A 17,661-nucleotide genomic window follows, 5' to 3' on the forward strand; every position below is an offset into this window, starting at 1 on the left:
TGGAGGGGGCAGCAAGAAAGGATCTGAAGCAGGCTCCAGGCTCCGAGCTGTCAGCCCAGAGCCTGACATGAGGCTCAAACCCATGAACTGAGAGATCATGACCTGAGCTGAAGTCGGATGCTTAACATTTATTATTTTCTAAATTAGCATTTCTTTCATTACTGGTAGTGAAATTAACATGCTCCCATATATATGTGTATGTTTCTGTGTTGTTATTTTGCCCCTAGTGTATCAAGGTGGTCCTGTCCATGTGAATAAGTTCTGTTGGTATTACTCCATTATTTTATTTATTTATTAAAAAATTTTTTTAATGTTTTATTTATTTTTGAGAGAGAGAGAGAGACAGAATGAGCAGGGGAGGGCCATAGAGAGAGGCAGATACAGAATCCGAAGCAGCCTCCAGGTTCTGAGCTGTCAGCACAGAGCCGGATATGGGACTTGAACCCACAAACCACAAGATCATGACCTGAGCCGAAGCCAGATGCTCAACCGACTGAGCCACCTAGGCGTCCCATATGTTTTATTTATTTTTTTTAATTTATTTATTTTTGAGAGAGAGAGAAAGGATGAACGGGGAAGGGGCAGAGAGAGACGGAGGCATAGAATCTGAAGCAGGCTCCATGCTCTGAGCTGTCTGCACAGAACTTGATGCAGGGCTCAAACCCACAAACCATGAGATCCTGACCTGAGCCGAAGTTGCACGCTTAACCAACTGAGCCACCCAGGCGCCCTGGAATTATCTTATTTTAACCATTTAACTGATGTTTCGTTGGCCAAACCAGTATCAGTAGAGACAAAAAGTCAGAAGAACAGAAATGGTGAGTTCTTCTTTGAAGATCCAAAGATCTTTGAGGACCCTTAAGAATTTAGGAATAATTATTACCATTTTTCATATTCAATTGAAAGGAAATACCAGTATACTTTTCTAGTCTTTTTTAGAACAAATAAAAATGAAATTTTAGTCATTATAAACTAACAAAACAGTGTAAGTTAGTAACATGTAGTGTCTAAAATTTGTTGGATTTTTAAAAAGGTACTTACCTCCTGTTTTTCTTACCTCTATTCAAAGTAACTTTGGAAAGGCCAAAATCTGTTAGCTTAATATGACCCTCATTAGAAATAAGCATATTGTCAGGTTTCAAATCCCTGCATATATAAAAGACAAATAGCAGATCAGTAAAAAAGAGCAAGTGTTGATGTGAGAATTAGCAAAACTAGAAAGTTATAGAAAAATCAACCCTATTTATTTTCTCTAAAATGAGGCACTTATTGCTAGCTTTGCAAATGGGGAAAATAACTATCAAAAATAAATAATCTTTTGTATATTTGAACCTATGAGAAAGTTAACTGATTTAATGCTTTATTAGCTTTGGCCTTATTCATTAGATATTCCATTTAAACAAAATAAACCTCATTAGATAAAACACACTTGAGGCCAAGTCAAAATGATATTTACCTCTCCCAAAGAGGGTAAGATTAAGTCTTAAGAGAAGAGCCACTTAGAACATGACTTTTTTTTTCTTAAGTTTTTTTTTTTAAGGTTTTTAAATTTATTTTTGAGAGACAGAGACAGCGTGAGCAGGGGAGGGTCAGAGAAAGAGAGAGACAGAATCCAAAGCAGGCTCCAGGCTCTGAGCTAGCTCTCAGCACAGAGTCTGACGCGGGGCTCAAACCCACGAACTGTGAGATCATGACTTGAGCTGAAGCGAGTCACTCAACCGACTGAGCCACCCAGGCGGCCCAGAACATGACTTTTTAGAATATGACTGTAAACAGAGCAAAACATTCTAAGTCAGCTGGAATTAGAAACTATAGCACTTTTGTGTGACGATAAAGGAGTGGAAAAAAGATTCAATGTTCTTCACAACAAAATGGCATACTGATGCTCAAAGCAACATATTCAAAAAACAAAGGGAGGAAAGATGAAAGACAAGTTGATGAGTTTCTAAACTTACACACGTTGCTCCCCAAACTAACCCAGACACATGGCCAAATTGTTATGCAAATATTTCAGACTCAAAGATTTAATACATAATTTGATTCCTTGTGCTTCTGAAGTAATAGTTTGGACAGAAGGCAGTCTTTACCTGTGGATGATTCCATGTCTGTGAAGATAGTCTAGAGCCAAGGCCACTTCAGAAATATATTTCACAGTCATCTCTTCATCAAAATAACCATATATATGTAACAGAGACTTGACATCTCCGCCAATAAGATATTCCATTACCTATCAAAAAGGAATATAAATGTTATAAATTATAAACAATATGATTACTCAAAAAATGATACTTGAGTGTTACAGTTACATACTTTTAGCATGGTTCCGTAACAAATACATTTTTTTTAATGTTTTTATTCATATTTTGAGAGATTGAGAAACAGAGCACAAGCAAAGAGGCAGAGAGAGAGAGGAGACACAGAATCTGAATCCGGCTCCAGGCTCCGAGCTGTCAGCACAGAGCCTCACCAGGGGCTCGAACCCAAGCATCGAGAGATTATGACCTGAGCCGAAGTCATCCTCTTAACTGAACGAGCCACCCAGGTGTCCCCAGACACATTTTCTTAATATTTGTTTTGAGAGAAAGAGAGAGGGAGAGTGCAAGCAAGGGAGGATCAGAGAGAGAGAGAAAGAATCCCAAGCAAGCTCTGCACTGACAGAGCCTCAGGCTCAGCCCCAATGGAGGGCTTGAACTCATGAACCATATTCATAACCTGAGCCGAAATCTAGAGTCAGACACTTAGGCGAATGAGCCATCCAGGCGCCGTAGCACAGACACATTTTCTTGATATCACTAGTATTCATTAATACCGGGTCTGCTCGTGTTGCCATATAGCTTTCTTTTAGGTTTAAATTTAAAATGTTTAATCTAAACAAAAACTCAAACTTATACAAAAGGTATAAGGACAGTCCCATATACTCCTTTGTTAGATTTACGTATCATGAGCATTTTGCCACATTTGCGTTCTTCCTCTCCACATATATGAATATAAAATAATTAACATACATAATTACTATGTTACATAATAAACAAAACAACAGAATTATTAACATTATTGACACAAATATCTTAAATGCATACATTTTTATTCAGACTAGCAAATTTAAGTTAAAAATATGGTGAGGTGCCTGGGTGGCTCAGTCAGTTAAGTGTCTGACTCTTGATTTCAGCTCAGGTCATGATCTCATGGTTTGTGAATTCAAGCATGTTGGGCTCTGGGCTGGCAGCATGGAGCCTGCTTGGGATTATTCCTCTCTCTCTCTCTCTCTGTCCCTTCACTGCTTGCACTCTCTCTCAAAAAAAATCGACTCTAAAACTTTTTAAAGAATTTTTTAATGTTTTATTTATTTTTGAGAGAGAGAGACACACACACACAGAACATGAGCAGGGGAGGGTCAGAGAGAGAGGGAGACACAGAATCAGAAGCAGACTCCAGGCTGAGCTGTCAGAGCCTGATGTGAGGCTCGAACCCATGAATTGTGAGATCATGACCTGAGCTGAAGTCGGCCACTTAACCAATTGAGCCACCCAGGTGCCCCTAAAAAAGTTTTTTAAAACATGGCAACATTTAAAGCTTTTGCTAAATAATTGGAGAATAAAGCTGAAGAGGTCATGATACAAATTCTTCATCATGTATCCAACAAGGATGTTCTTACATAACAATAGCATGATAAAATTCAAGGAACTTAATACTACTATAATGTATTATCCAATCCATAGTCCATATTCAAATTTCTCTGAGTATCTAAACATCCCTGCCCATTCATGGGATTTAGTTCTCATGTCTCTTTAGTGTTTGTTAATCTGGGACAGTTTATTTGACTTTTCTTGGGGTGGGTAGTCTTTCCTGACATCTGATTATTTCTTCACGATTTAATTCAGGTTACGTATTTTTGGCAGAAATACTAAATAAGTGATGTTGACTCTTTCCTAGAGATGCTCACCAGATGAGACACCTAATGTCAGCATGTCTGATTACTGGTGACGTTGACTTTGATCACTTAGTTAAGGTGGTAACTTCCAGATTTCCCCATTGAAGAAGTACTTTTTTTTTTTTAATGTTTTATTAATTTTTGATACAGGAGAGACAGAGCATGAGAGGGGGAGGGTCAGAGAGAGAAGGAGACACAGAACTGGAAGCAGGCTCCAGGCTCTGAGCTAGCTGTCAGCACAGAGCCTGATGTGGGGCTCGAACCCACGAACGTGAGATCTGACCTGAGCCGAAGTCAGAGGCTTAACCGACTGAGCCACCCAGGCGCCCCGAAGTACTTTTTTAACCCTTGGTCATTAATAAGTAATGGGGGAAATACTGAGAGTTATGTAAACAAATTTTCAAGCACTGAGTTTAGCATCATGTGACTGTCGGTAATTCTTGTCTGAATCCACTATCACAGTTGCAAAGCTCTACAACTTCTCTACATGCACTAGTCATTACTCTCAAAAATGTGTATCGTTTTCAGGTATAAGATACTGCCTATTAAGAACTTAATAAAACAAAGTCCTTTCTTTCCCCTTTAGGTCAGTGATTTCCTGGTATTTGGAGATTAGTCAATGTTTGTTGGTGAGATCAATCATTAAGACATTTATTATGCACAAAATCTGTGCCACACACTGTCTTAGCACTGGGAATACAGGCATGAATGAAATGTCTCTGCACTGGAAGAGTTTATAATTCAGTAATAGAAAAATAAGTAACTTTACAATATTCTTGGTCTTTCATGTATCTTCTGTGAATCACTTCTATTCTCTTCCTTTTTCTTTTTTTACTGGGTATTTAACTATTTATTGATGTGTAAAACATGTTACACAGTAGTAAAATTAGCCCTTTGTGTGTCTTTTGAACAATATTTTCTCCAAACTTGTTGTTTGACTATGTAAATGATATTTTGAATAAAAATGTTTTATTTTCTGCTTAGTAAGACCTATGCCAGTTTATGATTATGAAAGTATTCACATCAGTTTTCTTCTTCTTTTTTTTTACATCAGTTTTCTTCTAGTACTTTTATGGATTCCCCTTTTTAAGTAGAAATCTATGATACAAAAGAGGAACAGGTGATTCTAGCACTAAGTCAAGTTTCATAACCATGCAGAAAACTATTTCTTGTGACTTCAAAAAACATAATTTTATTTTTTATCATTATTGTATTTTACAACTGCAGACATTTTTATTTAACATTTATTTTTATTTTGAGAGATAGAGTGCCAGCAGGAGAGGGGCAAAGACAGAAGGAGACACAGAGTCTAAAGCAGGCTCCAGGTTCTGAGCTGTCAGCACAGAGCCTGATGCAGACCTTGAACTCACGACCATGAGATTAACCTGAGTGTTTAACCCACTGAGTCACCCAGGAGCCCCCCAAAAGCAGAATTTATAAAAAGTTTATTGGGGCGCCTGGGTGGCTTAGTCAGTTAGGCATCTGACTTTGGCTCAGGTCATGAAATCACAGTTTGTGAGTTCTAACCCCCAGTCAGGCTCTGGGCTGAAAACTCAGACCCCGTAGCCTGCCTCAGATTCTGTGTCTCCCTCTCTGACCCTCCTCTGCACGAGCTTTGTCTCTCTCTCTCTTTCAAAAAAAAATTTTTTTTTAATTTATTTATTTGTGAGAGAGAGAGAAATGGAGGGAGCAGAGGAGGGGCAGAGAGAATGAGGAAGAGAGAGAATCCCAAGCCGATTCTGCAACATTGGCACAGAGCCCAATGTGGGGCCCGATCTTACCAACCATGAGATCATGACCTGAGCCAATATCAAGAGTCAGACACCTAACCAACTGAGCCACCCAGGTGCCCCCAGAATTCTGACAGTATATGCCAAGGGCAAAACGAACTGCAACAAAATCCTAAACCGAATCCAGTTCTTTTAGTGTTAGTAAAACAATATTCATATTTTTATCTTGAAAATATTAGATATACATAATTTTGTATGTTAAAGCAAACAGATAATTATGTTAATGTTAGGAACCTGCACAGTAAGGGTAAAAGAATACATTTTTTTTCAAAATGTTTTTACATGTTAAATATTTTTCAAAAATGTTAAATAAAAATTCTATAATTTTCCATTGAACTGGAAACTGAAGCATGAACTCATGATATATTTTTCTTTCTATAAAAATGTTTTAAAATTCATAAGTCATGGGGATGAAAGTACAGCATAGGAAATATACTCAGTGATGTTGCAGTTAAATTTGGTGACTGATGGTAACTAGCCTTATTGTGGGGATCAGTTCATAATGTATGAAAATATGGAATCACTATAATTTATACCTGAAACTAATAGGATATTATTTTCTTTTTATTTTTTTAATGTTTTTATTTACTTCTGAGAGAGAGAGAGAAAGAGAGACAGTGTTAGCAGGGGAGGGTCAGAGAGAGAAAGAGAGAGAAGGAGTTACAGGATCCGAAGACAGGCTCCAGGCTCTGAGCTAGCTGTCAGCACAGAGCATGACATGGGGCTCGAACCCATGAACCGTGAGATCACGACCTGAGCTGAAGCAGGACGCTCACCTGACTGAGCCACCCAGGTGCCAGAATAGAATATTGTTTTTAATCTTTCAGTTCTTTCCAGTGTTCTATAAGGTCTTACCACATACTATTTCATAAGCAGTGTCTGATCAAATAGTCAGTCCCCTATTGTCTTTGTAAATGGAATACATCAGTGTTTCTTTCTTGTTCTGTAAAGAGCCAGAGAGTAAATATTCCAGGCTGTGTGAGTCACAGGTGGTTCTCTGTGGCAACCACCTCACTCTCCTGTTGTAGCATAAGAGCAGCCATGATAATAAGTAAACAAAAGGATGTGGTTGTGTTCCAATAAAATGTATTTATTCACTGACATTCAAGTTTCATATAATTTTCATGTCTCACAACATATTATTCTTCCTTGGATTTTTTTCAACATTTTATTAAATTTTTTAAATGTGTTTTTATTTATTTTTGAGAGACAGAGAGAGACAGTGTGAGCAGGGGAGGGTCAGAGAGAGAAGGAGGTACAGAATCTGAAGCAGGCTCCAGGCTCTGAGCTGTCAGCACAGAGCCCAATTCGGGGCTCAAACCCACAAACCTTGAGGTCATGACCTGAGCAGAAGTCGGACGCTCAACTGACTGAGCCACCCAGGCATCCCTTTCAACATTTTAAAAATGGAAAAACTATTCTCAGCTCACAGGCTGTGCAGAAACAGTGGGCCAGATTTTGTTTACCATAGATGTAAAAGATGGAAAGTCAATTATTCTTTTTTTCTTTTTTAAATGTAATGTTTGTTTATTTTTGAGAGAGATGGAGCGTGAGAGGGGGAAGGAAAACAGAGGGAAACACAGAATCCAAAGCAGGCTCCAGGCTCTGAGCTGTCAGCACAGAGTCCAACGTGAGGCTCGAACTCACAGACTGTGAGATCATGACCTAAGCTGAAGTCCGACACCTGACTGAGCCACCCAGGTGCCTTAAAAGTCATTTATTCTTATAGTATTTGTTTTTCACCCTCTTAATGCTACTCTATATTTTTTTGACTCAGTGAATTATCTTATAAATTAGACCTCGCTGGCTTTCTCCAAACAAAGACACCTCCTGAGAGGCTATCTTTAATAGTGATCTTGGCTCCAAAATCCATGCTCACAGTGTTCCCAGGTCTTGTCTCACAGAGAAGGTCATCACAACAGGTACCGCAGTTCATGCTAAGGTATTCAATGCGGTGTTTTTCAGAACAGTAAAAAGAAAAAACCCAAACCAACCCATCAGTAGGATATTTGTTATAAAAATTATATAATTCCTAAACAAATCTATGCAATCCTGTGTAGCCATTAAAAAGGATGAGGCCTGAGGCACCTAGGCGGCCTAGTTGGTTGAGCATCTAACTCTTGGTTTCGGCTGAGGCTGTGATCACCTGGTCTGGTCGTGGGATTGAGCTGCCAGGTCCAGCTCCACACTGAGCATGGAGCCTGCTTAAGATTCCTTCCCTCTCTCTCTCTTTCTCTCCCTCTCCCTCTCTCTCTCTCTCCCTCTCTCTTTCCCTCCCTCTCTCTCTCCTTCTCTCTTTCCCTCCCTCTCTCTCTGTCTCTCCACCTCCTCTACTCACACGAGTGTACTCGCTCTCTCTCCCCCTCAAAAAAAAAAAAAAAAAACCCTGCAAAAAAAAAAAAAAAAAGGATGAGGTCACCAGTAAGTGGAAAAAAAAATAGAACAGTATTTACAATATGATCACATTTCATGTACTTATTTAAACTGTGTATGGGGTGCCTGGGTGGCTCAATTGGTTAAGCATTCAACTTCGGATCAGGTCTTGATCTCATGGTTCGTGAGTTCAAGCCTGCTTCGAATTCTGTGTGTATGTCTCTCTCTCTGTCCCTCCCCTGCTAATGCTCTTGTCTTTCTTTATGGTTAAAATAAATAAGCATGATAAAAAGAAAAGAAAAGAAAAGAAAAGAAACTGTGCAAAAAACTTTTATCAGGGCACCGGGGTGGCTCAGTCAGTTGAGCCTCTGACTTTGGCTCAGGTCATGATGTCACATTTGTGGGTTCGAGCCCTGCGTCAGGCTCTGTGCTGACAGTCAGAGCCTGGAGCCTGCTTCAGATTCTGTGTCTCCCTGTCTCTCTGCCCCTCCCCTCTCATGCTCTATCTCTCTTTGTCTCAAAAATAAATAAAACATTAAAAAATTTTTTTATTAATCCTGAATTAGTTCTGATGCAAAATAAGATGCTCACCACTGTCCTAGAAAAACCTTTTACTTTCTAAACTTTCCTGGCCTTCCATTTAAATCTTTGCGACCACATTTAAAAAAAACATTTATTTATTTATTTATTTTGAGAGAGAGAAAGAATGAGCAGAGAGAGAGGGAGAGAGAATCTGAAGAAAGCTCTGTGCCATCAGGGCAGAGGATATGTCCCCTGCCTAGAATTACTCATGTTGTCTACATTTATATATCCAACCATTAAGGACGGTTTACTGAGTGTGTACAAAGAGGAGCAAGACATGGGGCGCCTGGGTGGCTCAGTCAGTTGAGCATCCAACTTCAGCTCTGGTCCTGATCTCACAATCCCTGGGTTCAAACCCTGTATCAGGCTCTGTGCTGACAGCTCAGAGCCTGGAGCCTGCTTCGACTCTGTGTTTCCCTTTCTCTCTGCCCCTCCTCTGCTCACACTCTGTCTCTGACTCTCAAAAATTAAATTAAAAAGTAAAAAAATAGGGGTGCCTGGGTGGCTCAGTCTGTTAAGCATCCGACTTCTGCTCAGGTCATGATCTCACAGTTTGTGGGTTCGAGCCCCGCATCGCACTCTGTGCTGACAGTTAGCTCAGAGCCTGGGGACTGTCTTTGGATTCTGTGTTTTCCTCTCTCTCTGACCCTCCCCTACTCCCACCTCTCTCTCACTCAAAAATAAAAATAAAACACTAAAAAATTTTTAAAAAGTAAAAAATTTAAAAAACAAATTAAAAGGAGTAAGACAAAAGCATGAGATCATGAACCATGAGATCATGACCAGAGGTGAAATCAAGAATTGGACGCTTAATCTACTGAGCCACCCAGGTGCCCCTGTAGCTACATTTAATGTGGTCTAAATACACTCACTGATTTACTGAAAGACTAGAAATGGATTAAACCATCAGGTACCAAAACAGTTTTAGATTTGACTGTATTTTTATAATCTGTCCTGAACATTCAGGTCTACAACTCAAAGTTGGATATCATGTTCTTTCACATGAGAGTTCTCTTCAGACTCAAGCTTTTATAATTTTTTTAAAGTTTATTTTGAGAGAGGGAGTGTGTGCGTGCACACACACATGCAAGCAGGGATGGGGCAGAAAGAAAGGGAGAGACAGAATCCCAAGTAGGTTCTGTGCTGTCAGATCTCACGAACAGTGAGATCGTGATCTGAGCCAAGATCTTAATCTTAATTGACTGCGCCACTAGGTGCCCCTCAAGTTTTTGACATAGCAAAAAAGTTGAAGTGTGGCCCAGTTAAGTTCCACAGAGAGCTTTAGCATACCAAGGATAAAGGGTTTCTACTTCTTAAGGCAATCAAATTCTGACAGGAATGAGCATTCCATTGATAAAACTACAAATCTGAGGTCTAATATCTACATCCTAAGACTGATTCATTCATAGAAAACCAATTGTGCATACCAAACCGGAGCTACTGGAGTCACCAAACATTTAATGCACAGACCATCTCAGAAGTCAAAATAATCTCTAGAATTTGTAGTCAAGATATGCTCACAGTGTCCTGTGCCCTCAAATTCTTCCTTAGAAATGAAAAGCAAGCAATTGTCAGAGTCCACACACCCAATATCCCCCACTTTCCCAAATCTTTCCTTATTACATATCAAACTTCATATAGTATTTCTATTATATGTCCTTGACTTGCCAAATATGTGCCAGACACTATTCTACATGCTTTATATTAACCTATTAAAATTTCACAACAACCCTTGAAGTAGGTGCTATTATTATCATCTCCATTTTGCAGGTGAGGAAACTGAGATATGATAGTTAATTTTATGCGTCCTTTTGCCTAAGCCATGGTACTCAGAGATTTGGTGAAACATGAATCGAAATGTTGGCTGTGAAGGTGTGTGTTAGATGATACTAACATCTAGTTAGGCTTTGAGTAAAAGCTGATGAGCCTCCATACAATAGGTAGGCCCAATCCAGTTAGTAGAAGGTCTTAAAAGAAAAAAGACTGTCCTCCATGCCTCCCACCTCTACCCCTCCCCACCCCAAGAAAAAGGAATTCTGCTTCTCCACTGCCTCTGGATCTGAGTTGAAACACCAACTCTCCAGGTCTACAGTCTGCTGGTCTACCCAGCAGATTTCAGACTTGGAAGTCCTAACAATTACATAGAACAATTCCTTAAATCCCCACCCTCTACACACAACACATACACCCATGCACCCTATTCTTCTTCTCTGGTGAACCCTGGCTCAAACAACAGGTAAGAGAACTTGGCCAAAGTCATTAAGCTAGTAAGTGCAAGAGTTGGAATTCAAACGCAAGTACCCTAACCTCAGAGACGGTATTCTTGTGTCACTGAATTCAGTGATTGCTAAATGAAGAAAAAAATGGAAAATCACTCACCAAGTAGACATTGTTTGCTGACTGGAGGGAGTAGTACAAATGGACAATGAAAGGACTTTTGCTTAGTGCTAGTGCGTCCCTCTCGGCTTGCACCTGATGCGTCATATTTTTGTTGATCATATCTGCTTTTTTGACAACCTACGGTAGACAACATGATAACACATTTTATTTTTTGTTACAGAGTGTTCTCAGGTTTCAAATTTGCCTTCATGATAACAACCAGATGAAAGAAAAAGATGAAGAGAGACAATACAGACGTCACTTGGACTCCACATTGCCATCAGGAAACAGTCAGAAAAACAGCAAATACAGTGAAAACAAATCAAAACTTTTTTCAAGAGAACTGCTTATTTTGGCATCAAGTGGCAAAAGTATCACATCCTTTTTGAGAAGGAAAAAGAAATAAACATAAGTTCCCTTAGTACCCTGCATATTAGTAGGAAAAAAGTTCCATTCTACAGTTTTTTTTAAAGTTTTTTTTTTTTACATTTATTTCTTTATGAGAAACAGAGACAGACAGAGCCCAAGTAGGGGAGAGGCAGAGAAAGAGGGAGACACAGAATCTGAAGCAGGCTCTAGGCTGTGAGCTGTTAGCACAGAGCCCAACGGGGCTCGAACTCACAAACCATGAGATCATGAACTGAGTGAGCCAAAGTTGGAGGCTTAACTGCCTGAGCCACCTAGGTGCCCCGTTCCTTTAACAAAGTCAAAAGATAGTGATGTACCTCCTAATAATCCCCCATAATCAGGAACCTAGGCACAGGAAATTAGCAGCTAATAGTTTTTTTTTTTAACTTCTGATTTTTTGATGGATGGGAAATGAATCAGAAAGAGGAAGAACATAGTAAGTTTGTTTGCTAGGAAAATAATCTTAAGAATGGTTATTACTGAAAGCTAACAGTCTCAAATGCTATCTAACAGAAAATAACAAATTACTCTTTTCAAGTTTCAAGGTAATTGGTATGGAAGCAAAACTATAATATAATATACATCAAAACTGAAGTACTAACCTGAAGAGTCAGCCATACTGAGATCAATTCTCAGGATGATTAGAAGTCATTACTTCTTCCAAAGATTCATTAGAATATTTAACAAAATTACTAATGCACAATAAATTCCAGCCTTAAAACCTTTCCATAAGAAAACAGGGAAATTGGCAAAGCCTGTCTGTAATGTGATTTCACCTATCGCTCCACTAGATTGGAAGCTCTGTAAGGCCATGTTTGTTTTGTTCACCACTGTACCCTAGATCCTACACACAAAGGGGAGACTCAACAAATACCGAGGAAGGGCAAGATGGTACAGAAGTAGGGAGCTCTGTAATTTTCACCCACCTGCATCTATCAAACTAAGAAGGACTGAAGCCACAATACTCTGATCTACAAGACAGGGAGGAACTAAGACAGTCCGCAAAGAAGACAGCCTTGTGCATGAGTGCGAACTGGGGAAGATGAAAAAGGGCCTGGACCCTGAGGATTGAAGGGGAGGGAGCCCCACTCCTCACAGAGCATTGAGAAGCACTCAGAGTCACGGAGAGATGAGGGGAAGAGAAAAGAGAGGCTGAAATCGCTCATAGAGCTGTCTCTAGAGAAGAGAAAAACCTCGGCCTGGGATGGAGAGGGATCCTATCATCCCATCTACAACTGCAGGGCGCTGGGATAGAGATCCATCCCCTTTAGCTGGTGGATTGTCCTTGGGCTTGCCGCCCTGATCCCTGGTGGTGCCGCCTGGCCTGCGGGAGTACATCTCAGCTCAGGCGGTATCATTAAAGTGCATGGACTAGGATTTGGAAACGAGGCTGGGCTTGGAAAATACAACTTGGCCCGCCTGCGGCACAGGTAGATCAGACCCAAAAGAGTGCACTGCAACGATTGGTTTGAGAAGGGACTGGGGCACCGCCATTCTTCGCCCCACAACCACCAAGGCGGGGTTTTGGAGAGAAGCCTGGGACCTACCTACACCAAATCATGCCCATCCATGTGAGAGAACTGCCCTTTTGTCTTCTTCTCCTTCCCCCGCTCCACTCCCGCCCCAACCTAGGAAAGACCAACATTGACACACTGTCATGATTGCATCAATTCTTGCCATTCAGATGTATTTTCCCTTATCTCATTCTTATCTCTCCCCTTCACTGGATTTACACTTTTAGACTGTCCACTGTCTTTTGTTGTTTTTGTCCCCCCATTTTTCTTCTTTTTTCTTTTCTTTTCTCCCCTCCCCCCCAATTTGGTTTGCTTGTTTGATTTGTCTCTGCATTTGCTTGCTTTTGCTCCCTGTGTGTTTGTCTGTTTTTTTCTCAGGGCCACCTCAAGAAACAAGCCAAAGTACACATGGTGGAGAGTCCCAAATATCACTGAGTAGGGAAATAAAATAACCAAAGGAACAACAAGCAAAACCAGAGACACCCTTAAAAGGAAGAAACAATGGACCTGACAACACATTGGAACAGATGTATTTGACAGAAATATTTAGAACTCTACATCCTGAGGCTAGGGAATTCACTTTCTTCTCAAGTGTACATGGCACATTCCCCAAGATAGATCACATACTGGGTCATAAAACAGCTCTCTATAAAAATAAACAAATTGATCATACTATGCACACTTTTAGATCACAATGCGATGAACCTTGAAATCAATCACAGGAAAAAGTCTGGAAAACCTCCAAAAACATGGAGGTTAAAAATCACCCTACTAAAGAATGATTGGGCCAGTCAGGCAATTAGAGAAGAAATTTAAAAATATATGGACACAAATTAAAATGAAAATAACAACAATTCAAACTTTCTGGGACACAGCAAAGGCAGTCCTAAGAGGAAAGTATACTGCAATCCAGGCCTATTTCAAGAAACTAGAAAAAAACACAAATTCAAAATCTAACAGAGCATCTAAGGGAACTAGAAGGGGAGCAGCAAGATTACCCCAAACCCATCAGAAAAAGAGAAATAATAAAGATCAGGACAGAAATAAACAATATAGAATCCAAAAAAAAAAAAACAATTGAACATATCAATGAAACCAAGAGTTGGTTTTTTGATGAGAAAAAAAAAAACAAAATTGATACACCTCTAGACAGGTTCCCAAAACGAAAAGAATGAACACCCAAATAGACAAAATCATGAATGAAAATGTATCTATTACAACCAATCCCTCAGAAATACAAGCAATCATCAGGGAATACTATGAAAAAGTATATGCCAACAAACTGGACAGCCTGGAAGACATGGACAAATTGCTAAACACACATGCAAAATTCAAACAGGAGGAGATAGAAAATCTGAACAGACCCATTACCAGTGAAGAAATTGAATCAGTTATTAAAAATCTCCCAATGAATAAGAGCCAGGGGCCACATGGCTTCCCTGGGGAATTCTACCAGACATTTAAAGCAGTTAATACCCATTCTTCTTGATATTCCAAAAAGCAGAAATAGAAGGAAAATTTTCAGACTAACTCTACGAAGCCAGCATCACTCTGATTCCCAAACTAGACAGAGACTCAACAAAAAAAGAGAACTACAGGCCACTATTCTTGATGAATACAGATGCAAAAATACTCAACAAGGTACTAGCAAATAGAATTCAACAGCTTATAAAAAGAATTATGCACCATGATCAAATGGGATTCATTCCTGGATTACAGAGCTGGTTCAGTATTCACAAATCCATCAATGTGATATATCACATTAACAAAAGAAAAGATAAAAACCATATGATCCTGTTGATAGATGCAGAAAAAGCATTTGACAAAATACAGCATCCTTTCTTAATAAAAATCCTCGCGAAAGTCAGGACAAAAGGAAATTACTTAAACGTCATAAAAGCCACTTATGAAAAGCCCACAGTTAATATCATCCTCAATGGGAAAAAACTGAGAGCTTTCCCCTGAGATCAGGAACATGACAGGGATGTCCACTCTCACCACTGCTGTTTAACATAGTGCTGGAAGTCCTAGCAACAGCAATCAGACAACAAAAGGAAATAAAAGGCATCTGAATTGGCAAAGATGAAGTCAAACTTTCACTTTTCACAGATGACATGATACTCTACATGGAGCCTTCACCAGAAGCCTACTAGAACTGATCCATGAATTCAGCAAAATTGCACGGTCCAAAATCAACGTACAGAAATCGGCTGCATTTTTATACACCAATAATGAAGCAACAGAAAGAGACATCAAGAAACTGTTCCCATTCACAATAGCACAAAAACCATAAAATACCTAGGAATAAACCTAACCAAAGATATAAAAGACCTATACGATGAAAACTATAGAGAACTTCTGAAAGAAATTGAAGACAAAGAAATGGAAAAACATTCCATGCTCATGGATCAGAAGTATAAACATTGTTAAAATGTCATTATTACCCAAAACAATCTACATATTCAATGCAATCCCAAACAAAATTGTACCAGCACTTTTCGCAAAGCTAGAACAAACTATCCTATAATTTGTATGAAACCACAATAGACCCTGAATAGCTAAAGTAATATTGAAGAAGAAAACCAAACAGGAGGCATCAGAATCCTAGACTTTAGCCTCTACTACAAAGCTGTCATCATCAAGACAGTATGGTATTGGCACAAAAACAGACACATAGACCAATGGAAAAGAATAGAGAACCCAGAACTGGACCCACAAGGGTATGGCCAATTAATCTTTGACAAAGCAGGAAACAGTATCCAATGGAAAAAAGACAGCCTCTTTAACAGATGATGCTGGGAGAACCGGACAGCACCATGCAGAAGAATGAAACTAAACCAGTTTCTTTCACCATACACAAAAAATAAACTCAAAATGGATGAAGGACCTGAATGTGAGACAAGAAACCATCAAAACCCTACAGGAGAAAGCATGAAACAGCCTCCTTGACCTCAACCACAGCAATTTCCTACTCGACACATCCCCAAAGGCAAGGGAATCAATAGCAAAAATGAACTATTGGGACCTACCTCATCAAGATAAAGAGCTTCTGCAAGGCAAAGGAAACAATCACGTAAACTAATAGGCAACCGATAGAATGGGAAAAGATAGTTGCAAATGTCATATCGGATAAAGGGCTAGTATCCAAAATCTATAAGGAACTCACCAAAATCCACACCTGAAAAACAAATAATGCAGTGAAGAAGTGAGCAGAAGACACAGAGAGACACTTCTCCAAAGAGGACATCCAGATGGCCAACAGACACATGAAATGATGCTCAGCATCACTCATCATCAGGGAAATACAAATCCAAACCACACTGAGATACCACTTCACGCCAGTCAGAGTGGCTAAAATGAACAAATCAAGAGACTATAGATGCTGGCAAGGATGTGGAGAAACGGGCACCCTCCTACACTGTTGGTAGAAATGTAAACTGGTGCCCTTCTCTGGAAAACAGTGTGGAGGTTCCTCAAAAAACTATCAATAGAATTCCCTTATGACCCAGCAATAGCACTGCTAGGGATTTACCCAAGGGATACAGAAGTACTGATGCATAGGAGCACATGTACCCCAATGTTCACAGCAGCACTTTGAAGAATTGCCAAATCATGGAAAGAGCCTAAATGTCCATCAACTGATGAATGGATTAAGAAGTTGTGGTTTATGTATACAATGGAATACTACATAGCAATGAGAAAGAATGAAATCTGGCCATTCATAGCAACGTGGATGGAACTCGAGGGTATCATGCTAAGTGAAATAAGTCAGGCAGAGAAGGATAGATACCATATATTTGCACTCATAAGTCTAACAGGAGAAACTTAACAGAGAACCATGGGGAGGGGAAGGAGGGAAAAAGAGTTAGGGAGAGGGAGTGAGGCAAATCATGAGAGACTCTTGAATACTTAAAACAAAGTGAGGGCTGAAGGGGGAGGGGGAAGAGAAGAGGGGATGATGGACATGGAAGAGGGCACTTGTGGGGATGAGTACTGGGCGTTATATGGAAGCCAACTTGAGAATAAACTATAAATCAAAAAAGTACCAAAATAATGAATTGGTGTTTTCATTCCAACAAATGATAATGACTGATTAGTCAGTACAGCAGAAGGAAAAGCAACATATAAAGCAAGGAAGAATTAAATTCAATGGGGTGGTTCTGAAAAGTCAGGGAAGGTTTGAAGAGGAGCTAAGATGAACCTTAATACATAAATAATACAAGTGGAGAAGAGCAGAGAAGGGTAGAAAAAAAGCACTAAAGGAGGAACCAGCACAAACATAAGTTCAGAGGCACGACAATACACAGCATTCCTGGACTGGCCAATTGTCTGGAGTGGCTAGAACACAGGATTTGTGGAAGTTACAGTGGACATTTAGGGCCAAGACTTGCAGCATATTGCTTTTCTTTTTTTTTAATTTTTTAAATGTTTTTATTTATTTTTGAAACAGAGAGAGACAGAGCATCAGAGGGGGAGGGGCAGAGGGAGAAGGAGACACAGAACTGGAAGCAGGCTCCAGGCTCTGAGCTAGCTGTCGGCACAGAGCCTGACGCGGGGCTTGAACCCATGAACGTGAGATCTGACCTGCGCCGAAGTCAGAGGCTTAACCGGCTGAGTCACCCAGGCTTCCCAAGCATATTGCTTTTCTAAGCAGTTGGTTAGGTTGCATGTCACAGGCTAAGGA

The 17,661-nt window shown here is 39.8% G+C and overlaps 1 protein-coding gene across 5 annotated transcripts in view; it reads right to left on the reverse strand.

Moving 5' to 3' along the window:
* The window catches only part of MASTL (microtubule associated serine/threonine kinase like), a 41,037-nt gene that overhangs the window by 21,817 nt on the left and 1,559 nt on the right, over positions 1-17,661 (reverse strand). For all 5 annotated transcript variants that reach the window (XM_029954049.1, XM_029954046.1, XM_029954048.1 and 2 more), the window contains exons 2-4: positions 11,056-11,193; positions 2,088-2,227; positions 1,058-1,146 (exon numbers count right to left, since the gene is read on the reverse strand). In XM_029954049.1, coding sequence (XP_029809909.1) covers positions 1,058-1,146; positions 2,088-2,227; positions 11,056-11,193 — 367 coding nt within the window. The remainder of the gene's footprint in view (positions 1-1,057; positions 1,147-2,087; positions 2,228-11,055; positions 11,194-17,661) is intronic.

This window comes from Suricata suricatta, chromosome 10 (genome assembly GCF_006229205.1).
Source record: "Suricata suricatta isolate VVHF042 chromosome 10, meerkat_22Aug2017_6uvM2_HiC, whole genome shotgun sequence".
NCBI classification, from domain to species: domain Eukaryota; kingdom Metazoa; phylum Chordata; class Mammalia; order Carnivora; family Herpestidae; genus Suricata; species Suricata suricatta.